Raw genomic sequence first — 25,278 nt, 5'->3', positions numbered from 1 at the left:
GCAGATAATTTTTTTCATTTTTATAAACGCATTTCTTGCTATTTCTATCCTGACCCTTATTTCCTTGTTTGATAAGTATTGTCTGAAATCCAGGTTCCTAGGTATTTGTATTTACAACCCTTTCTATCGGTACATTTCCCAAAAGTATGTATATATTTGCCGTTGTATATTTGTATAATATATACCAGCGCTTTAGTGATCCCATAGTAAATCATGAGAAGAAACCTCTCATATTAAGTATTTAGTCTTACATTTACGTTACTCGCAAAATTAATTAAATATTGGTAGTATCATTTTAAAATAATCTACTTTAAAATGAAGAAAATATGTTTTAATTGTCAATATGAATGAGTCTGATAAAATTATTATTATATTTTTTACCAAGAAAAAAAAAACAAAATGTGTTTAATTTATTAATGTTTTGTATTTTGAGAACGATTTCCGAAGTGGTAATCGAAAAGTCAAATAAAGTTATTTTAACGTAAAATTGTTGCTTATTCGAAACAACATAGTAAATTGCATTAAGAGAGTGGGCGCAAAATTTTTCGGGCCAACGCTTTTTAAGTGCAATAATTTTTTTCGAATTCTGAGAAAACTAATAAGTATATTTTATATTTTCGAAAAATTTAAAGACAACGAAAGACTACATTATTACCGATTGCCGGAAGTCCCTGAAACCTTCTATGTTTATTTAAATAAATTACAGGGGTGAAAAAGAACAGAAAATTGAGTATGATTTTTAATTTCAAATATCTTATTCAAAAGAAACTTTTTGTTTATTCTAAAGACAGAAACGCATTAGAGGGTCGCGAACGCGGCTCGTCGCGTACAAGACAGTGGAAGACTTGAGATTCTCATTAAAAATTGAATCAAGTCCTCGTCGCGTCTGAAACACAAGTTGATTAATAGCAAGCTAAAAATTTGTTAATAGCTTAAGGGTGTCTAGTCGGATAAACATTGATATATGGGAACACTGGAACAGGGGCAGATTTAATTGTGAAACAGGTTAAAAATTTGGAACGGTCAGACCACGAAATCGGCACATTTTGTCCGACAGAACAGACTTAAACTCTCCGAACAGAGATTAAACTCTCATGCAAAAATCAGACTGCTATTTATCACCAAATGCGCGTTTTAATGAGTGGAACATGTAGAATATGTCAAACGACAGGAATTATGACAGGCGATAAGTTGCAGTCTGATTTTTGCATGAGAGTTCCAGTGTTCCCATATATCAAAGTTTATCCGACTAGATACCTTTAAGCTATTAACAAATTTTCAGCTTGCTATTAATCAACTTTCTTTTTCATACGCGGGATCCAGACCTATTTGACCGGTTGTATCTCAGGAACCACTCATCACAATTAAACGTTTTTTCTTTTAAAAGAAGCGGCCTGCCGCTTTTTTTCAGTACCGTTTTCATGTTTTAATTTAATTGAATATTTCCCGAGATATTCTAATTGTTTATATTTTATAAGTCAAGAAATTGTTTATAATTTTAAAATATTCCTGAGGCCGCTTAGATAGTCCAATTTCAATTCTATAAAGTACGTTAGATAGATAGAGTATCTTTTTATACAAAAATCATAGTTATTCTTATGTATCATAATTATTGTGGTTATTATGGCGACCGTAAATTTTTAATTAGTAATTAAATTGTTGCTAAACTGTTCATTAAATATTTTCATCGGCTTCTGGAATTATTATCTATACGAAAAGAGCTAATTACAGTACGATAACCCCGGATGTCAGCGGTATTGCAGTCCAATAGTCCAGCCGATCAGCAGTTTCAACATTTCCACAATATATACCTCATCAATTAATTATGTATAAATACTTGTAAAATTCATTTTCAATATAGTTATAATTTATATTAAATAAAGTGCTGTTAGTTTGTTCGTTGTAACTTTTAAAAGGGCCTTTTTAAAAAGTACCTTCGGGAGTGACAACCCTTAATTGGCGCAGGCAGTACGATAGTGGGAGAGTCTCCAGGAAGATCCTCGTCGTTCTCAAACGTTTACCCGCTACCGAACCAGATTCCAGGAAGAACTAAGGCAGTTCCATCCAGGAGTTCAACATTTATGAAGAAAGCTGAAAAGAAGCTAAAAGAAGAAAAGAAAAGTGTACCGAGAAGGAATGCACCGAAGCATCATCTTATACCTGTAAGCAAATTTCACCTTATTTCTAATTCTAATATAATTTCACAAGTATCATCTCTTAGAATAAGTGATTCTCTTTCAACAATTTTTGAATTAAACACAGAATCTAGTTCTCCATTAGCTGATAATAAAATACCCACCAATTCTTTTGAAATACCTTCCATAATTATAACTCCAGCATCTGAAACTACTAATTCCATTATGGCCCCCACTTTTGATGTCAATAAAGACCTTTCCATCGTACCAGAATACGATGGCAATCCGAACGAACTCCATAATTTTATCGATGTCATTACAATGCTCTTAGCCCATTTTTGGGACCATGCTAACCCAGAAAATTTCCAAAATATTATGCTCTCTAGAGGAATCATGAATAAAATTAAAGGAAGAGCCAGAGAAATTATTTCCGTTTACGGCTGTAAAGACTGGCCGTCAATACGAACAGCCCTTATTCAAAATTTCGCAGACCAGCGAAATGAAAATTCTTTAACTAGAGATCTAGTTAATCTTCGTCAGGGACCAAATGAGAACCCTCATCAATTTCATGAAAAAGTTATGTCTCTTCTAAATACCATTTCTAATCATATTGAACTTCATAATGACAATGAAGAAGTAAAGAAAAGTAAAAAGGAATTTTTCCAGCAACAAGCGTTAACTACATTCTTAGCCGGACTAAGAGAGCCTTTAGGATCGACAATTCGATCCATGAGACCAACAAACCTCGCTTTAGCTATTCAATACATCCAAGAAGAAAACAATATCCGATATTTGCAAAAGTCGCAAAACTATTCTTTACCAAACTCCAGTAAATTTTCTGCCACTCCACATACGCAGAGACAAAATTCTACTCAACCTCCACGCTGGCAACCTCAGTTGCCAAAGCCCCAATGGCAACAGCAACAGCCATTCCCTAGGCAAAATCAAGGGCCTTTTCAACAACAACCATTTATAAATAATACTCCAAGATGGCCAACACAAACTCACAGATTTCCACAAAATCAACAGATCACTCCATTTCAACAACATTCTAGACCAAATTTACCTAATTCTCATAAACCAGCCCCATCTCAGTCATATAGACCAACACCAATGAGTGTCGATCGATCTATTACTCGACCCCCTACCCAAAGGAATTTCCGTTTTCAACAAACAGCTAGCCCAAGATTTACAGTAGAGGAGCTGTATAATGTAGAACAGGAAGAAAACAATTATGATGAAGCCGCTTACGGCGATAATTACCAAGACTACCCTTATTGTGAACAAGAAGGGTACGATTATGAAGAATTTACAGACGATAGTCAAAATTTTCCTCAACTTCTAGAGGAAAATCAAGAAACGTAATAGAATTACATTCCTATGCCGAGAAAAGAGAGCTCCCATATATCAAAATTCAAAATCCTCCCCTAAAACTTCTAATTGACACAGGAGCCACTAAATCTTTTCTTAATCCCGACATAGCCCATAAATTTTACAAAAATGATATTAAATATGAACCATTTGTAGTAACTTCCATTTTTCAGAATCATTCGCAAGATTATTGCGTAGAAATTCCAATTTTTCCCGAATTTAACTCTAATAAAAGCCTAAAATTTTATCTTTTTAAATTCCATAAAACCTTTGATGGCCTCATTGGCCTTGATAATCTTAAACTTCTAAAAGCAAATCTTAATTTTCCCGAAGCCACACTCACTACAGAGCATTCCATCCTCCCTATAAATTACTATGTGACGAATAAATCACAATTCTACTCCGTCCAGTTAGAGCCCCAAACAATTACCCAAGTCAGATTGCCGGTGAAAGAAACTTCAGGTACAATCATCATACCAAGACAAGAAGTCGAAGGTGCTATCCTACGAGAAACTCTAAGCGTCGCATGCAATCAACTTGCCTGGACCGAATTAATCAATAATACTGATGAATACATCCAAGTAGCACTAACCGAGCCAATCAAAAGCCAGCCAATAGATCTTCAAGAACACCATATATACACAACAGATATTCTGCCCATGGAAAATAACAGTTCTATAGATGTTGATCCTCTCCTGAGAACTGATCATATGAATCCCGAGGAAGAACTACACATAAGACGACTATGCAGGAAATTTGCCGATATATTTCACAATCCCGACGATCCATTAACATTCACTAACCAGATAAAGCACCGCATAAGAACTACAGACGAAGTTCCAGTCTATACCAAGTCATATCGGTATCCTCACATCCACAAGGAAGAAGTACGTAAGCAAATCACTTCAATGCTAGATCAGAAAATCATCAGACCGAGTCAATCACCCTGGTCCAGTCCTATCTGGGTCGTGGCCAAAAAGCCAGATGCTTCAGGAAGGATCAAATGGCGAATAGTTGTTGACTACAGAAAAGTAAATGAGAAGACCATCGATGACAGATATCCGATCCCGAACATAACAGATATTTTGGACAAACTTGGACGCTGCCAATACTTTTCCACCCTAGATCTTGCCAGCGGATTCCACCAAATTGAAATGGCCGAACAAGATGTTCAGAAAACGGCGTTCAATGTAGAAAATGGCCATTACGAATACCTAAGAATGCCATTCGGACTCAAAAACGCACCCTCAACATTTCAAAGAGTGATGGACAACGTATTAAAAGGACTCACAGGAGAAATATGTCTGGTTTACATGGATGACATTATTGTTTTTTCTACCTCCCTCCAGGAACATATGGTAAACCTGAAGAAGATTTTCGAAAGACTACGAGAAACAAAATTCAAAATACAAGTAGACAAATGCGAGTTCCTCAAAAAGGAAGTCGATTTTCTAGGCCATGTCGTAACCTGCGAAGGAATAAAACCAAATCCGAATAAGATCAAAGCAATCATAGATTATCCGATACCAAAAACAGCTAAGCAAATCCGAGGATTTTTAGGACTACTTGGTTACTACAGAAAATTTATCAAGGATTTTGCAAAAATTACGAAACCACTTACAACATGTCTCAAAAAGGATGCAAAAATTGAACACACAGAAGAGTTCCTGAATTGTATCAAAACATGCAAAGGATTATTGGTTAACGAACCACTTCTACAATATCCCGATTTCACCAAGCCATTCAACCTGACCACAGATGCTAGTAACTTCGCCATAGGAGCCATCCTGTCCCAAGGTCCAATAGGAAAGGACAAACCCATCGCCTATGCATCCAGAACCTTAAACGAAACAGAACTGAAATATTCAACTATTGAAAAAGAAATGCTAGCAATCGTCTGGGCCACTAAATACTTCCGCCCCTATCTTTTTGGACGAAAATTCAAAATTTTATCCGACCATCGACCACTACAATGGCTATTCTCCCTTAAGGATCCAAACTCAAAACTTGTCAGATGGAGACTGAAGTTAGAAGAATTCGACTACGAAGTCATATATAAGAAAGGCAAATCAAATACGAATGCAGATGCCTTATCCCGCGTCGAAATCCATACAAAAGAAGTAAACAGCCTTGACAAAAACATGGAAGAAATAATGGAACTTCTGTCGAAGAAAGACGATGACGATATATCCATGATCAACCATCCCAGCTCTTTATCCGACTTAGAAGAATTTCTAGCCGACCGACCTCAAGACTTTCAACAAAATCATAATCCAGCAACCCCTATAGGAGACTTGGACAAAGTAATAGAAAAACATCAAACAACATCGTTAACTCCCGAAGAAATGAAAATAATAGACGAACTCCTACAAGAAGACAGCACACAGGACGAGAAAAATTCAAAAGATCAGCCATCAAGCTCCCTTTATCAACAAGAAGACAACGATTCAGATGTCAGCAAACACTCTACAGCAGAGAATCCGATAATGGGAATTCCAATCAGCGAGAAACCACTTAACTGCTACAACAACCAGATAATTTTGAAGTTAGTGAACTACAATCCAGCCAAACCAATTACAGAGCAATGTTTTATAACAAAGAAGAGAATGCACGTTCAACTTGGAAGAAACGATCTTCATAACGACATTTTTCAATTTTTCAAGAACTACGTAGACCCAAAGAAGAAATACGCTATTTTGTTCGAAGACGATAAACTTTATGAATCCATGTGCAATATTCTACGTGAAACTTTCAAAAACTCCGCATTCGATCTTGTCAAATGCAACATATTCTTAGAAGACGTAAACAGCGAAGAGAGGCAAAAGGAAATTATAGAAAACTACCACCAAGGAAAGACCAACCACAGAGGAATCAACGAAACCGAAGCTCAAATAAGAAAACGCTACTACTGGCCAACACTGAAGAAAGGCATAGAAGAAGTCATCAATATTTGTGATACCTGCCAAACCAATAAATACGACAGAAATCCAGTTAAGCCGAAATTTATGGTAACTCCAACTCCAACGAAACCACTCGAAATCATCCACATAGACACATTTCAAGCTGCCGGACAGAAGTTTCTGACAATAATTGATGCATTTTCGAAATATGGACAAGCATACCCAATAGAAGGATCAAACGCAATCAATGTGCTCAACGCCTTCATGCTTTTTGTCACCCATCATGGACTTCCACATATGATAATCGCAGATAGTGGAACAGAATTCAAGAACGGCCTTATCCAGGAATTTGTTGATACACACAAAATTGCCATCCACTACACAACGCCAGATAACCCACAGTCAAATGGAATGATAGAACGCTTCCACTCCACTATATTAGAACATCTACGAATACTTAGAGAAAAAAGAAAAAATCTCAATATAAAAGAACAGATGTTATATGCTATTCTGGGATACAACAACTCTATCCATTCATCAACCAAACAAAAACCAATAGAAATTCTCAACGGTCATATAGATCCTCAAGATCCATTTGATATTGATATTAGCAGAACCTTAATAAATAACTATACACAGAATCACAGATTAAAAACAAAAGAAATCTACAAAGAAATAAACAAAAAATTACAAGAAGCAAAGCAGAAAAATATTGATAAATTAAATGAAAAAAGAGAAGCACCGATAACCTACAAGCCGAGCACCAAAGTATACACCAGAAAAACACTAAAGAGAAACAAACTACTTCCAAGATTTTCTTCCAGAATTGTGAAAAATAACAATACAGTTACTGTTGACACCCAAGATACAACAATACACAAAAAGAATATCAAACATCAGCCAAAGACTAATGGTAAAAATACTTTACAGATGTACCTTAGTAGCAGCCCAACAAGTTCAAATCCAAAACCTGAAGGACAATCCAGGGATCCTCCCCGTTAAAATTGGAGAAGCCAGAATTCAAACCAGCACTCACGATTTCATCCACTATTTTCATCTAGAACCCATCGCAGAAGAAATCAGCTCCATAGAATCTCAATACATTACAATCAGCAGAGCAATAGAAGATGGACTTAGTCAACCATATTTTGACAGCCTACAAAATTTTGATAAAGCAATACAGTACCTACTCCAAACTGCAAGAGATAAACTCCAGACAATATATCCAGCATCAAGAAGCAGAAGAGGACTTATAAATGGATTAGGAAGCATAATAAAATCTATCTCTGGTAACTTAGATCAAGACGATGCCGAGAGATACAATGCTGCCATTAAATCACTCGAAAATAGCCAACAGAACATCATTACAAATATCAACAGCCAACTGAGCCTAAACAAGAGAATAATGACTAATTACAACAATACTATTTCACTATTAACTCACAACCAAGAAATTATAGCCGAAGAGACCAACAAAATAAAACCAGAATTGAACCAATTTGTTTTCAATTTTAGTCATTATATGCAAGTCCGAAACATCTTAGATCAGATAAACCTGAACTTGCAAACAATTATACAGATACTTGACGATCTACAAACAGCAGTGACGTTCGCAAGGATCAAAACTTTACATAATGGTCTCATCAAACCAGAAGAAATAGAATGGACAGTACAGAAAATGCTTGAACATCATCCTGCATCACAGATTCCCTATATTCAAGAGGAAGACCTATCCAAATATTATGACATTGTAGAGATTGATGGCTACTTCACGAACCACACCCTTGTTTTCATTTTACATTTTCCTATTCTTCATTCCAGGTCGTTTACCTATTTCCATTTGTACTCACTCCCAACTACCAATCGTACAATAATCATTCCTCCTGGTCCATACCTAGCATATAACTCAGACACTTTCCTATATATGGATCTACCATGTAAACGAAGCGAATCCAAAATATTCATCTGTCAAGAGAAATTCCCACAAGAAAGTAAACAGACTGATGACTGCATCATCCAAATCCTTCAGTTAGTCAATGATGCCGCCCAATGCCAAAGTGTTCCCGTTACTGTGACCAGAACGATCATACAGAAGATATCAGATGCACACTACGTCGCTGTTTTCCCAAAAGCTACCAAGGTATCCACCCATTGCGGCACAACCGAAATAGAAGTACTCGAAGGAACTTATCTGATAGAACTACCTCCAGGATGCGAAGTAAGGACCAATAATGAAGTATACCTCAACTCCAAAACAACAGTCAAAGAGGAACCACTAACATTACCAAAAATCAAGATAACTACTCTTCCAGAAGGGCATCCAATAGTCAAACCCTTAAAATTAGACAGAATCCCCTTAGACGAACTTCATAAGTTAACACAAGAAGAAGAAAGATTCCAGTCCATCCTTCCTACAAATACGGACCAAAGCCATTTGTGGACACCACCCATATATATCCTGGTTACAATTATCCTAACTTTTGGATACCTGAAGTTAAGGAAATGGAAAAGAGAAAAAGAGGACCAGCATCCAACCACAATAGAAGACCCTACCGACCAGAGGCCAGAAATCCCAGATGCTGTGCATTCAGTTTTGTTCATCCCTCACAAAACTTCCCCAGGGGATGGAGAAATTACAGTACGATAACCCCGGATGTCAGCGGTATTGCAGTCCAATAGTCCAGCCGATCAGCAGTTTCAACATTTCCACAATATATACCTCATCAATTAATTATGTATAAATACTTGTAAAATTCATTTTCAATATAGTTATAATTTATATTAAATAAAGTGCTGTTAGTTTGTTCGTTGTAACTTTTAAAAGGGCCTTTTTAAAAAGTACCTTCGGGAGTGACAACCCTTAATTAGCTTTTATATTACCAAGTTATTTAATTATTGATAAACAATTACTTATCTAAAATTTTAGTTGAAATTTAAAGATGTTGGAAAAACCCGCATTTTCCGGGGAAAATTTTCGTCGAAGTAAATCGGGAAAAACACGTCTCTATGCAGAATTTAATTACGGTGAATTTTTATTTGGGCGTTATTGGTGTAAAGTTAAAATCTTTGGAGTTATAGAGCAAAAATTGAGAAAAACTCGATTTTTGGGCGCCATTTTGTTTATAAAAAAGTAGCACACTATCTGCGGACTTTGCATACATATATTATTAATATATACAATCATAAGATTCGATTTCAGCAATAAAATTGCTGGTAAATAACTTTTCCTTGTATTTCCGCGACTTCCAAATGCGTTCATGAAGATTAAAAACAACGTAAAGAATCTGAGCTAGAGTAGTCCGCGATGACTCGAGTCACTTCTGCGACTCTCTAATGCGTTTCTGTCGTAAGTGACTTTCGGCCGTCGGCAATAATGTAATCTTTCATTCTACATTAAATTTTTCAAAAATATTTATTAGTTTTTTCAGGATTCGAAAAAACTGAATGTATTTAAAAAGCATTAACCCGAAATTTTGCGCCTACCCTCTTAAGATGCCGCAAGGAAATAACTTCGAAACAATACTTATAAAAAGCTGATATCCTGTGTCTTTTCAAATGCATTACCTGCGTAAATTGATTAAAAGAAATATCACATGTAAAGCTCTTCAGTGTGATATCTCATATTGGATTTCAAATTCCTTGCATCAATAAACTGTATTACACTAATTTCACATCTGTGAGGTTTTCTCCAAAGTGAGTCATCATGTGTGATTTCAAACTAGTGGCATGAGTAACCTGTTTCAAACAAATATGACACTTGTAAGGCTTTTCTCCAGTATGAGTCATCATGTGTGATTTCAAATGACCGGTTTGAGTAAACTGTTTGAGACAAATGTCACACTTATAGGCCTTTTCTCCAGTGTGGGTCATCATGTGTGATTTCAAAGGACCGACTTGGGTAAACTGCTTAAAACAAATTTTACACTTGTAAGGCTTTTATCCAATGTGATTCATAATGTGTGATTTCAAACTTTGGGCATGAGTAAACTGCTTAAAACAAATCTCGCACTTGTAAGGCTTTTCTCGAGTGTGAGTCATCATATGTGATTTCCAATGACCGGTTTGAGTAAACTGTTTGAGACAAATGTCACACTTATATGCCTTTTCTCCAGTGTGGGTCATCATGTGTGATTTCAAAGAACCGACTTGAGTGAATTGCTTAAAACAAATTTTACACTTGAAAGGCTTTTCTCCAGTGTGAGTCATCATGTGTGATTTCAAATGACCGGTTTGACTAAACTGTTTGAGACAAATGTCACACTTATAGGCCTTTTCTCCAGTGTGTGTTCTCAAATGTGTTTTCAAATTACTTGCCTGAGTAAAGTGTTTCAAACAAATATCACACTTATAAGGCTTTTCTCCAGTGTGAGTCATCATATGTAATTTCAAATTACCGGTTTGAGTAAACTGTTTGAGACAAATGTCACACTTATAGGCCTTTTCTCCAGTATGGGTCATCCTGTGTGATTTCAAAGGAGCGACTTGAGTGAACTGCTTAAAACAAATTTTACACTTGTAAGGCTCTCCTCCAGTGTGAATCACCATATGTGATTTCAGAGCACTTTGTGCAGTAAACTGTTTCAAACAAGTATCACACTTATAAGGCTTTTCTCCAGTGTGAGTCATCATATGTGATTTCAAACTAGTGGCGTGAGTAAACTGCTTAAGACAAATCTCGCACTTGTAAGGCTTTTCTCCAGTGTGAGTCATCATATGTGATTTCAAATGATCGGCTCGAGCAAACTGCCTAAAACAAATTTCACATTTGTAAGACTTCTCTCCAGTGTGAGTCATCATGTGTGATTTCAAATGACCAGCCTGAGTAAACTGCTTAAAACAAATTTTGCACTTATAAGGCTTTTCTCCAGTGTGAGTCACCATATGTGATTTCAGAGCACTTTGTGCAGTAAACTGTTTCAAACAAGTATCACACTTATAAGGCTTTTCTCCAGTGTGAGTCATCATATGTGATTTCAAACTACTGGCGTGAGTAAACTGCTTAAGACAAATCTCGCACTTGTAAGGCTTTTCTCCAGTGTGAGTCATCATATGTGATTTCAAATGATCGGCTTGAGCAAACTGCTTAAAACAAATTTCACATTTGTAAGACTTCTCTCCAGTGTGAGTCATCATGTGTGATTTCAAATGACCAGCCTGAGTAAACTGCTTAAAACAAATTTTGCACTTATAAGGCTTTTCTCCAGTGTGAGTCATCATATGTGATTTCAGAGCACTTTGTGCAGTAAACTGTTTCAAACAAGTATCACATTTATAAGGCTTTTCTCCAGTGTGAGTCATCATATGTGATTTCAAACTACTGGCGTGAGTAAACTGCTTAAGACAAATCTCGCACTTGTAAGGCTTTTCTCCAGTGTGAGTCACCATATGTGATTTCAGAGCGCTTGGTGCAGTAAATTGTTTCAAACAAGTATCACACTTATAAGGCCTTTCTCCAGTGTGAGTCATCATATGTGATTTCAGGGTACATGCTGCAGTAAATGGTGTTAAACAAATTGCACATGTGTATGGTCCATTTCCAGTTTGATCTTTAATATTTTTACTTAATGTTCTTTCTTCAATGTATCTACCCAAATATTCTTCTTCATGAGATGAATGTTCAGGTGTTTTCATCATTTTTATTCTGGTATTATTGCCTGAACAACCTAAAATATAAACCAAATGTACACATTTTAGTCTGCAGAAACTATAAATATAATTGAGGCTCATAGCAACAGTGGCCTAAGCCAAAAATTAAGCATTTTTTTATTAATATATCAATAAAAGCAGCAATATTAAATCTTCGGATTAACAAGGGTCTACACAACCTACCTCTATATTTGGATAAATAGTGCTACATAATTTGTAGCTCCATCCCATAAGCATAATGTAAATGTGAATGCAAAGATTGTATTTATCTCAAAACTTCGTTTTTGGGGTTAGGCCACTGTTGATCTGAGCGCCTCAATTTAAAACAAGAATAAAAAGTAACAAAAGTGTAGATGAAATAAATGTTATAAACAAACTAAATCATTAAAAGAGACTTCCAGTTTGTGGTTATTTAGATATGAGCCTCCGTTTTTTAAAATAATCAATATTTGGTACCAAAATTTTCGTAACATAAATCTGTGCATCTTTCCTTAAAAACATTTTTTGATTGAGGCGAAGGAAAATATATGTAAGGAGAGAAAAAAAGCAAACATTTTCATTTAATAACTTTAATGAAATTTTATATTTAGTATGCGATAAACAGCAAATTGTTAAAAACAAATTTCATACTTATAAGCTAATTATTATTTTTGTTGGGAATAAGTCACAATTTTACTTTAAAATTAAGTTTATTTGACGTTACGATTTCCACTTCGGAAGCTATTGCAGTATTCGACCGCTGTGGCATTTCGCGGTGTGCAAGTACTTGGAAGGGAAACGAGAAACGACCGTGCGCGAGCCGCGGAGAAATATTGCAACTATCGTAAATAATTCATATTGTCAATTGAAATTGTCAAATTGACGTATATTTCATACCTTCTGTCATTGAAGCAGAAAAATTTAATTAATTGTATTTTGCTTGCAGTACTGCATTTTAATAACTAATTTTATTTACTACATACGATTGTTTATGTTTGCATAACATAACCTGCATCTTATTTTTTCTTATTATTTTTTTGGACTATGGCCTTGACAATTATCCAGCAACCAGGACTAATATAATTGGCCAATATAATTAAAAGTGCGAATAAAAGTACAGAGCGTAGAAATAGAGGTCGCTTTGCCGAACTTGCACGGTCCCATATCAGTTTTATCCCATAACAGTTTTTATTTTGACAAATAGGTGAGACTGAAATGGTATCGAAATTTTGACATGTATTTATTTATTTTGAGTAAAAAATATAATATTCATTTCAAACAAAATAACATACAACAATTAAATAAAAACATGAAAGAAATTAAAAATAATCAGTTATTTGGATTGTTTGTTGAAACAATATAAACAAAGGTGTGGTTGACCTTCACAAGTTTCACAGTAAGTTTTGTACTTATACTCGTAATAAGTAAACAACAGAATATAATTCGTCTATATTATGTAAATAATACCAAACTTGAGCAAGTTAATAAAATCGTATACCTTGGACAGCAATCAAATTGTAACAGAGAAAGTCACTACGAAATTAAATCTAGGTTAGAACACGCCAGAGCCGTTTTTAGAAGAATGCCCAAGGTGTTATGTAAGAGACCTAAAATTGGCATTGAGGATCCGCTTATTTTGCTGCTACGTGTTCTCAGTCCTACTTTATGGTGTCGAAATGTAGTGCTATAGAAGAGCACTCCACAATAATAGAATATCTCAGCAGGACTGCCGAGATTATAAAAAGGATCACGCAGAGAAAGCTGGAGTATTTCGGACATGTATCAAGAGTATTTCGGACATGTATTTCGTGACAAGAGATTGTTGTGTTGATAAAAGCATGCTATTCAGGGTGGCAGTGAATAAAATTAAAATAGCTATGATGGTAACCAACGTTCTGAAAGGACATGGTACATGAAGAAGAAGAAGTCCCAATATAGTGCGTTCCCTTGTCAAGTAAAATTTAGAGGCTTGTATAGTACATACCTAGTTATCAACTACTATCATACATCCTAAATTCAAAAAAGGCGCTCTGATAGGTTAATCACTACATTTGTTGGTCCAGAATAAGAAGCGTTACCTTGAGTTGACTGTGATTGTCTTACTAACTATCAAACCTCTATGTACTGATGGAATATTAGTCAATGCAACCACTCGGCGCAATAATACATGACAGAAGCGGTCGTTCAGTTCATGATGAGACTTGAATCAATGAGAATCACTAATAGGGCTTTTCATCGATTGTCATTTGTTTCCAGCTTCTGTCATGTGTCACATAATATTAATATATCTATGTCATACGTCTTTGGTTTGTATCATTGGTAGATGCCCATAACGTATGACGTAGATAAATATATTAATATTATGCGACACATGACAGAAGCTCCAAACAAATGACTGTGAATGAAAAGCCTATAATCGAAGTATTTCAATTGGTTGCCAGATGCACTTTTTTCAACTTGGCACAATATACTTTTTTAAATATTCTTTTGTGGCAGTCAACCTGTTAATAAATTACATTAAACAAACGCACTACTGTAGTGTGTCCTTTTCAAACGTGATTTCAAATTTACGTAAATTGATTAACAGAAATATCACACTTGTAAGGCTTTTCCCTACTCCCAGTGTGTGTTCTCAAATTTCTTGCATCAATATAATTATTTGGTCCATAAACAAAATAAACAGTGTTGGGCATGTGCTCCGCCTTGTCTTAGTCCTCCTGTTGTGCCCTGTAAAAGTGTTTGATCAATTGTTACTAATCACCGAGTTCATATTCTGGCTATATATTTTCTGGATGATTCGTATCATTTTATGTCCTACACCTTTCTCTCTTAGCACTTTCCACACTCTCTGTCTGGGTACTTTGTCGAAGGCCTTTTCTAGGTCTAATAAGGCTAAGTATATGTTATTTTTCTCTTGAAGCGCTTTTTCACTTATTTGTTTTAGCGTGAATATAATATGATCTTGTATGCTCCTTCCGCTTTGTGACTCGTCTAGTGTCTCTTCCGCGATTATTCTTATTCGTTTATCTATAACATCTATAACAATCGTTTATCGTTGAAATAAAATAATAAACGATATTTTAAATCTAAGACTCTTCGTCAAAAGAAACTGCTTTCTGGTTGCATCCTGAATCTCCGGCTTTAACAATTTATAACCACGGAGACGACAAATGTAGAAGAAAGCAGAAAGGACAACGGTCACGTATCTACTCTCTTTTCGTCTAGGAAAAGAGCCGAAAGACAGTTTCAACTATTCAAAAATCTGAGTAAATAGGAACAAGGATGGAACATTGGTTTAGAGTTGTGACTGCATAGCTCCACCGATGACGCCTGAGAGGCAGAAATAGCTATCTGGAGATGGTGGTCCAACTCTGAATCAAATAAAAACAAAAACTGCCTTTCTCCCTTATTCATCTTTACTCAGATTTTTGAGTACTTAAAACTGTCTTTCGTCTCTTTTCCTAGACGAAAAGAGAGTAGATACGTTACAGTTGTCCTTTCTGCTTTCTTCTATATTCGTCATCTCGGTGCTTATAAATTGTTAAAGCCGGAGATTCAGGATGCAACCAGAAAGCAGTTTCTTTTGGCGAAGAGTCTTAGATTTAAAATATTGTTTATTATTTTATTTCAATTATTTTAATTGTTTTATTACAGTAAACTTTGTGTCTGAGACTTTTCGTTTTCCTGGTGGAAAAGGTGGAATTATCGCATTCGCGGTAGTTTCCCTTAAATAAGGCAGGCTGTAATATTTGATTTAGAGTTGTGACTGCAAAGCTCCACCGATGACGTTTGAGAGGCAGAAATAGCTATATGGAGATGGTGGTCCAACTCTGAATAAAAAAAAAAACAAAAACTGCATTTTTCCCTTGTTTCACACAAATTTCACATCTGTGAGGCTTTTTCCAGTGTGAGTCATCATGTGTGATTTCAAATGGTCGGTTCGAGTAAGCTGCTTAAAATAGATTTCGCACCTGTAAGGCTTTTCTCCAGTGTGTATTCTCAAATGTGCTTTCAAATTATTTGCCTGAGTAAAGTGCTTCAAACAAATATCACACCTATAAGGCTTTTCTCCAGAGTGAGTCATCATATGTGATTTCAAACTACTGGCTTTACTAACCTCTTTCAAACAAATATGACACTTGTAAGGCTTTTCTCCAGTGTGTGTTGTCAAATGTATATTCAAATTAGTTGCCTGAGCAAATTGTTTCAAACAAATTTCACATTTGTAAGGCTTTACTCCAGTGTGTGTTATCACATGTCTTCTCAAATTACTTGCATCAGTAAACTGCTTCAAACAAATATCACACTTGTAAGGTTTTTCTCCTGTGTTAGTCACCATATGTGATTTCAGATCCCTAGCTACAATAAACTGTTTCAAACAAATTTCACATTTATGAGGTTTTTCTCCGGTGTGAGTCATCATATGTAATTTCAGAGCACTTGGTGCAGTAAACTGTTTCACACAAATATCACACTTGTAAGGCGTGTCTTCACTGTGTATTCTCAAAAAATGTGCTTTTAAACTACTGGCTTGAGTAAACTGCTTAAGACAAATTTCGCACTGGTAAGGCTTTTCTCCAGTGTGAGTCATCATATGTGATTTCAGGGTACATGCTGCAGTAAATTGTTTTAAACAAATTGCACACTTGTAAGGTCCACTTCCAGTTTGAACTTTCATGTTTTTATTTAATGTTCTTTCTTCAATGTTACTACCCAAATTTTCTTCTTCATGAGATGAATCTTGAGGTGTTTTCATCATTTTTATTCTGTTCTTATTGCCTGAACAACCTAAAATATAAACCAAATGTACACATTTTGGTATACAGACAAATATATGCAGAAACTACACTAATCACAAAAAGTATCGCATAATTTTTGGAACAGAAAAAAATCTTTATTTTTTTTTAATTTATAGCAGAGTGTTGTTTGTACATGTACTCGAATGTCTATCGTCTTCTTTAGGTGTCTACAAACCCATAATATTTCAAGTTGAAGCGTGCTTTTGCCGAAAAAAAACAAAACGTTGTTAAAGAAGAATATGTATTTTGGACAGTTGTGTTCGAGAATTTGATCTGTGTACTATGTCTGCTCGACTTTTCAATGAGGGAGTGTGGTCTTTTACAAAAAATGAGTAATATAACGTCAGAACAAGCAGTCCAAATTGTAGCTTTAATTTGAGATGGACGGTCGCAGCGATATCTATGGGAATCCACCAATCCAGTATTTTAAGTGCTTTAAGAAGGTATAAATAGAGAAAGTGGAGGATACACAAGAAGACCAGTTCCAAAACTTCCCAGGTTTACGAACCCAGCAGATGAACGCTATTTACATCTGAAGACTTTGCGTACTCAACATATTACAGCTTAACAACTGCAAAATGAGGTTTCCATAGCCCGTGGCTCGTAAGGTTCGTTTCGTAAAGTGCCAATTTGGTTATAAACAGATTAAGGTAATTTGGAATCAGAGCCAGAATGGTTGCTACTTCTCTGCTGTTAACGAGTGCACACCGTATAACATGTTTAAGTTTTGCACCAGAACATGTTGATTGGGATATTAACGAGTGGGCTGATATTCTTTTTATTGTTGTTTTGAAGCTATTTCCTTGTGGCATTTTTATGATTAATTATTTATATGGGAAATAAGCCACAATTAAAATGAAAACATTTGTATAATTTGTATAACGAGGGAGGAAAGTGCTACTTTTCCTGCCGAGAATGAAGTTTACTGCCCGACGCGTAGCGGAGGGCAGTAATCATTCGAGGGAGGAAAAGGCACTTTACTCCCATGTTATACATATGGTTTTTCCACCTTCCTCAAATAACAAGTAATTTTTTCATTTTTACTTAATTTATTTATGTAACTAACCAACAAAATTTATTAGAACTAAAACTAACAAGTAGGTACAATATAACTGTCAACTGTCAAATATAACTCAAATTATTTATGTAAACATTGTTAAATCAAAATAACAATTTACTGTTTTTTACCATTCTGCAAAATACAGGGTGATTTATAAATAAACGTTAAAAGGTATGGAAACTTACGTAATAGAAAATAGATATTGTACAGGGCGTCAATAAGTTATATTTCATGAATGAATTACCATGACGTCACTTTTACTTCTCCTCCCTAGGGAGGAAACATATTTTTCTCCCTACAATCAGGTCAGGAAAAGTATACTTTCGGTAGAGGTAGGTGGAAAAATAATTTTATTAACATTTCGACGACCAAATCGGGTGCCGTTGTCAATTCAATTGTCCATTCCGTTGAATGGAACAGAACAACTTAGAACGGGATCCTACAACATTCACAAGAAATAATACGAGGAAAATATCAATACCATATATAAAAGGACTATTCGAGAAACTTAAAACAATAGGAAATAAATTCAACATTTCAACAACATTCAAAACAACAAACACATTGAGATCTATTCTATCTAAAACTAAACCTAACAATGATCAAGAAAGAACAAAGAATTGCATTTATAAAATACCTTGTGAATGCGAACAATTTTATTTAGGTGAGACATCAAGACCATTAGACGTTAGAATAAGTGAACATCAGTCTTATATTAAAAATAGAGAATTTGATAGATCTCAAATATGTCAACACGCATGGGATAATGAACATAGAGTTCAGTGGAGAGATTCAAGTATAGTCCTGAAAGAATCAGATAGTAAAAAGAGAAAAATAAAAAGAAGCGGCTCTAATTATGCTAAATGAAACCAATTGTGTCGCAAATTCCTCGGTAGAATGCAGTAGGATGTGGTTACCCATACTGAAAGAGGAAGTCAATAGAAAGAAAACACCAAGATTAGTAAGTCAATAATATCGAGCTAGTACATATTTTATATTTTAGTATTACTTATATATCTAGTATTATGAATATTATTTATAATTTAAACATGTTACAAGTCAGAATTTGGTATTATTTTTTGAGAGTAAATTAAATGTAAGACCAAATACTTACGATGTCGGGATAGTATCACAAAGTTTTTTTCCTGGTTTTCCCTTGTGATTTACTATGAAGTCTCTAACGCGAGAATTTTACTGTCGTTGCATTTGGTTGTCTTTTTAAAGACAGATCACATGCTATAATTTTTTTGTGACGGATATTCTTGAGTTGGGGTTGATTTCATAATATAATATAAACGACATAATTTGGAAAAACAAACAACTAAGAGTGGAAACAAAGGCCCGAATATATTCATTTATATTTCTACATTAATAGTTTTATAATCATTTTTTCGTATCTAACCTCCAAATCTCTACACATTACCCATGTGCTTTGTTACGATAATCTTTTTACCTAGTAGCATGCACGTGGTAATCAAATAATTTAACTAGTAATCATTGCTATTAATTTTGTTTTATTCCTTTGCCATTTGCTACTTTTACGATTATTTGGCAAGGAAAGGATACTTCTTGATGTCACTAATACATATATGGTTTGTCTTCTAGTTTTTGGGAATAAAAATCACCTTTCTCCCTTCGGGAGCCTCAAGCATCCTCCGTCGCCGACGATACAACCAAGAGGACCATATAATGACCATCTATACTGCAACGACCAACCAACATCCATAGGCCGGGTGGAATGCAACATTTAGAATCTCAGAGTCACTTTCAGAAACAGCAGTACCATTCGACATCAAGGAGTTACAATCGAACCAATACCAAAAGCCATAAGTATAATCCAAGAATTGTTAGTTTTTGGCAAGAATCTGAATATATATTATGTTATTGAATGTAAATTATATTTTATTATATTTATATCTTTATTGAGGAATAAACATGATTAGTTAAATATTGTTTTGTTTGCTTCCAATTCAGATGTTCATTGCTCATATTTTTGATTAGGACAAGACGAACACACAACTTGGGAATCTGAGCTAGGTTAGGGTGAACGATAACTATCATGGTTGATTTGAAATATTATTTTTCAATGGTATTTCGGTAATCTGGGGTAGTTTATTGTGACATATGTTCTCAAATTCCTTGCATATCGTCGGTATACTGCGAAAACCAGGTAAATGACAAATTTTAAAATATTGAGTTAAGTATACCAAAATTCTCAGCTTTTTACGTTCTACATACAGGTAAAACTCAATAAATGATACAATTTACCATTCAGCAGATAATTTATATAATAAACAAATAAGTTACACCTAACCAACTTTTCATTTTCAAATAAAACAATATATCGCTACTAACTTCCATAAAATCAAAGTTCTGTTGCATGTAAAACCAATTAACGCACATATATATTTGCCGGAAAACAATATATTTCTACTGCTGTATATCTACCATATTCAGTAAAAAGCTGATAAGTGTCTTTAATACAGTGTGATTTATTTTGATTTACAGGTAAAACTAGGTAAGTGATCGCACCTTGATCTTAAATTTAGGGTTAATCAGCTAGGTCTCTTCACTTTTTCAAACTAATGATAGAATGTTATTTCTGATATATGCATCTTTCATTAGCATATCGAATATCAAACACAACTGGTCCGCCTAATTCAAAATAAAGCAATAAACTTTAAAAACGTTTTTTCTCGATTTCGGTATTTCCACATTTACCTGGTTTTCGCAGTATACCGACGATATAACTGTTCACACAAATTTCACATCTGTGAGGCTTTTTCCAGTGTGAGTCATCATGTGTGATTTCAAATGGTCGGATCGAGTAAGCTGCTTAAAACAGATTTCGCACTTGTAAGGCTTTTCTCCAGTGTGTATTCTCAAGTGTCTTTGCAAAGTACTTGCCGCAGTAAACTGCTTCGAACAAATTTCACATCTGTGAAGATTTATTCCAGTGTGAGTCATGATATGTGATTTAAAATGCCTGGCTTGAGTAAATGGCTTAAGACAAGGGATTGTTGTCTTGCACTTGTAAGGGATTTATCCAGTGTGAGTCATCATGTGTGACTTCAAAGGATCGGCTTGAGTAAACTGCTTAAAACAAATGTCACACTTATAAGACTTTTCTCCAGTGTGACTCATCATGTGTGATTTCAAACTATGGGCATGAGTAAACTGCTTAAGACAAATATCGCACTTGTAAGGTTTTTCACCAGTGTGAGTCATCATGTGTGATTTCAAATTACTGGCTTGAGTAAACTGCTTAAAACAAATATCACACTTGTAAGACTTTTCTCCAGTGTGAATCATCCTATGCGGTTTCAAATGAGCGGCTTGAGTAAACTGCTTAAAACAAATATCACACTTATAAGGCTTTTCTCCAGTGTGAGTCACCATGTGTGATTTCAAACTACTGGCATGAGTAAACTGCTTAAGACAAATCTTGCACTTGTAAGGGTTTTCTCCAGTGTAAGTCATCATGTGTGACTTCAAATTACTGGCATGAGTAAACTGCTTACGACAAATATCACACTTGTAAGGTTTCTCTCCAGTGTGAGTCATCATGTGTGATTTCAAAGAACCTGCTTGAGTAAACTGCTTAAAACAAATATCACACTTATAGGGCTTTTCTCCAGTGTGAGTCATCACGTGTGATTTCAAGCTAGTGGCATGAGCAAACTGCTTAAGACAAATCTCGCACTTGTAAGTCTTTCCTCCAGTGTGAGTCATCACATGTGATTTCAAATTACCGGCTTGAGCAAACTGCTTAAAACAAATTTCACACTTCTAAGGCTTATGTCCAGTGTGAGTCACCATATGTGATTTCAGGGTATTTTGTGCAGTAAACTGTTTCAAACAAGTATCACACTTATAAGGCATTTCTCCAGTGTGAGTCATCATATGTGATTTCAGAGTACTTGCTGAAGTAAATTGTTTTAAACAAATTGCACATTTGTAAAGTCCATTTCCAGCTTGAACCTTCATATTTTTTACTTAATGTTCTTTCTTCAAAGTATCTACCCAAATCTTCTTCTTCATGTGATGAATGTTCAGGTGTTTTCATCATTTTTATTCTGTTCTTACTGCTTGAACAACCTAAAATATAAACCAAATGTACACATTTTGGTATAGACAAATTTATGCAGAAACTACACTAATCACAAAATGTATCGCATAATTTTTGAAACAGAAAAAAATCTTAATTTTTTTTTAATTTTTAACAGAGTGTTATAACAATGACATGCACTCGGATATCTATCGTCTCCTTTACGTGTCTACAAACCCATAACATTTCAAGTTGAAGCGTGCTTTTGCCGAAAAAAAAACAAACAAATCGTTGTTAAAGAAGAATATGTATTATGTATTTTGGACAGTTGTGTTCGATAATTTGATCTGTGCACTGTCTGCTTGAGTTTTCAATGAAAAAGTGCGGTCTTTTACAAAAAATGAGTAATATAACGTCAGAACAAGCAGTCCAAATTGTAGCTTTAATTTGAGATGGACGGTCGCAGCGATATCTATGGGAATCCACCAATCCAGTGTTTTAAGTGCTTTAAGAAGGTATAGAGAAGGTGGAGGATAGACAAGAAGACCAGTTACAGGACTTCCCAGGTCACGATGCCAGCATATGAACGCTATTTACATCTGAAGACTTCGCGTACACATCATATTACAGCTGGACAACTGCAAAATGAGCTTTCCATAGCCCGTGGCTCGTAATGTTCTGTTCGTAAAGTGCCAATTTGGTTGTAAACAGATTAAGGAAATTTGGAATCAGAGCCAGGATGGCTGCTACTTCTCTACTGTTAACGAGTGCTTGCACACCATATAACACGTTTAAGTTTTGCACCAGAACATGTTGATTGGGATATTAACGACTGGGCTAATATTCTTTTTATTGATGAGGTCAAGATTTGCACTTTGTGGATCCGACCGTGCAAAGTGTTTGTCGGATCCAAAAAGGATCTTGACTCGTTAGTAAAAAGAATATTAGTCCAGTCGATAATATCACAGGTAAAAGGCCAAATAATTAAAGTCTGTAGAACGGCCGAATACCCAAACGACACAATTTGGAAAAACAAACACCTAGAGTGGAAACAAAGGCCCGAATATATTCATTGATATTTCTACATTACTAGTTTTTATAATCATTTTTTCGTATCTAACCTCCAAATCTCTACCCATGTGCTTTGTTACGATAATCTTTTTACCTATTAGTAACATGCACGTCGTAATCAAATAATTTAACTATGTCTATTCGGTAGGGATACACCGGTCACGGATTAAGAAAGAAATGAACGAATTTACTGGTCCGCTGTAGTTTGACTATTTACACATGGGCGCAGTAATTTTTTATTTGAGGGGTTCTTATATAAATCAATAATTTTAAATTTTCGGCGTTTGTATAGCATCAAAAGCCTAAACGATATAATTTCATGATTCTTTATAACAGTTTATTATCCGTAGCCAAAAATCAATATACCTAATATTAATTGTTGCATGAATATCAATAGAATAAAAATAAAACAAATTATAACTTATAAAAGGTAGAAGGTTAAACGTTGCTGTATTATTGATGTTTTAATTTAATCTCTAAAATGGTTTTATATAAAGTCACAATCAATTTAAGTGATATATTGACGTTGGATATTTTTAAATTAAAGTCAATTGACGCGTGTAAAAAGCATTTATATGACATTGTAAATTAATTTTAGCTTGTTTTATTCTTTTATCAGATCGCATGTTTTTTATGTTAGTTATATATATTTTATAGTTTATATGTATAATGGGGTATTTTTCCCGTAAATAAAAATTATTAAAAACAATATTATAATACTACGTATGTAACTACAATATCTACAAATAGTTTCGATTTCATACAAATCACACCTACTAAAATGATCACGCCTTGAAAAGGATCCGGAAATCCTACAGCAGGGCATTATGTAAACATCAAATATTTAAGTAAAATGCTAAATATTATTAAGTCAATACACGTACCAATTTTTTTTACTAAAAGGATTGTCGTTATTGTTCACACTATCATCGCCATCGCTGTCGTCACCGTTAATTGTTATTATGATTGGGCTTATTTCGTTAATTTTATTTTCACGAATCCACCAATCCTCAATTAATTTTTCGCACTTGTATATACAGTTCCGCCATACTTCTGGAGTTGCAATTGAAAGTGCTTCTCGCCAAGTTTCCCAAACCGCTTCGTCTGTATACTCATTAGGCACAATGGTTGTTGTAATATTGTTTTGCTGTTCCCCATATATATTCCATAGGATTAAACTAGCAGTGGTATGGTGGAAGACGTAAAACTTGATGCCCGTAACTTTCAATAACCTGATCCACCACAAAGATTTTTGGTTTTGCATGTTGTTTTGTCAAACGTAACAAACCAGACTTTAATATATGCTGTGGAATAGATATGCGTTCATTTGTTAGCCATTCTTTAATCTTATATACATTCCACGAATTTGTTCGACTTTTGTTTAGTATTTCTGAATGGTAAGGCGCATTGTCTAATGCCGGATTTATACTCAGCTATTGCTACTGCCGCTGCCGTTGACGGAAATATTGCCCGAAATATGATCTCGACACGAGTGAGGTGTTTACATCAGTCTCATTACCGAACGAGTCACAAGAAAGGAATGTGACAACAACATCGCCTTGCTCCCTTACTCACTTGCCGCTCTGCCGGCGGCGAAGCCGCCTTTGACTTCTCTCCTTTGACTTCCGTCACTAGAACCGACTTTTTGGGTATGTAGGTGCAGTGGCAGTAGCATGACGAGTAAAAGCGCGAGTGAGCTATTTACACAATCACGCTGCCCACTTCCCTGTCCAATTCCCTGTCGAACAGGGCTGAGTATAAATCCGGTATAAAATAATTACGCTGGGCTCACTTAATCCGGGAAGAAGTTTTTCACGCAACCATTTCACACACATTTCCGTGTTCATATTGTCATGATAGTCACTGTTTTTTTGATGTAGACGAAAATATTAAATCAGCACCTTCTATAAAGCCTGTCTTCCCTCCCGCGTGCAGAATTATATGTCGCTTCCCTTCTCCACTAATATGCTTGATCGATTTTATGTTGTCATCTTGCCATATTCTCTTGGTAGTACCCTTAAGGCTGTATGACACTATGCATTTTCTTGTATCATTTCTAATATCGTTTCTGATATGTCAAAAAAATGTATAGTGTCATACACAGATACAAGAAACGATATCAGAAACGATACAAGAATTTGTGTCAGGCACAGATTCTTGTACAATAACTGCGCAAAGAGCAAAAACGTAAAACCTGCTGGTAAATTAAATGTCATAATGGCGGCTGAAAATGAGATCATATGATTTATGTCTTGATGAATTTATTTGT

General features: G+C 35.1%; 1 protein-coding gene across 1 annotated transcript in view; it reads right to left on the bottom strand.

Moving 5' to 3' along the window:
• Positions 1-404: 404 nt before the first annotated feature.
• The window catches only part of LOC126887273 (zinc finger protein 665-like), a 175,796-nt gene continuing 150,922 nt past the window's right edge, over positions 405-25,278 (bottom strand). Inside the window, exon 4 of the mRNA XM_050654689.1 lies at positions 405-12,069. Coding sequence (XP_050510646.1) covers positions 10,343-12,069 — 1,727 coding nt within the window. The 3' untranslated portion in view covers positions 405-10,342. The remainder of the gene's footprint in view (positions 12,070-25,278) is intronic.

The sequence above is a fragment of the Diabrotica virgifera genome, chromosome 6 (genome assembly GCF_917563875.1).
Source record: "Diabrotica virgifera virgifera chromosome 6, PGI_DIABVI_V3a".
Classification (NCBI taxonomy): domain Eukaryota; kingdom Metazoa; phylum Arthropoda; class Insecta; order Coleoptera; family Chrysomelidae; genus Diabrotica; species Diabrotica virgifera.
The sequence above is the reverse complement of the archived record's forward strand: the minus strand, read 5'-3'. Positions and strand labels throughout refer to the sequence as shown.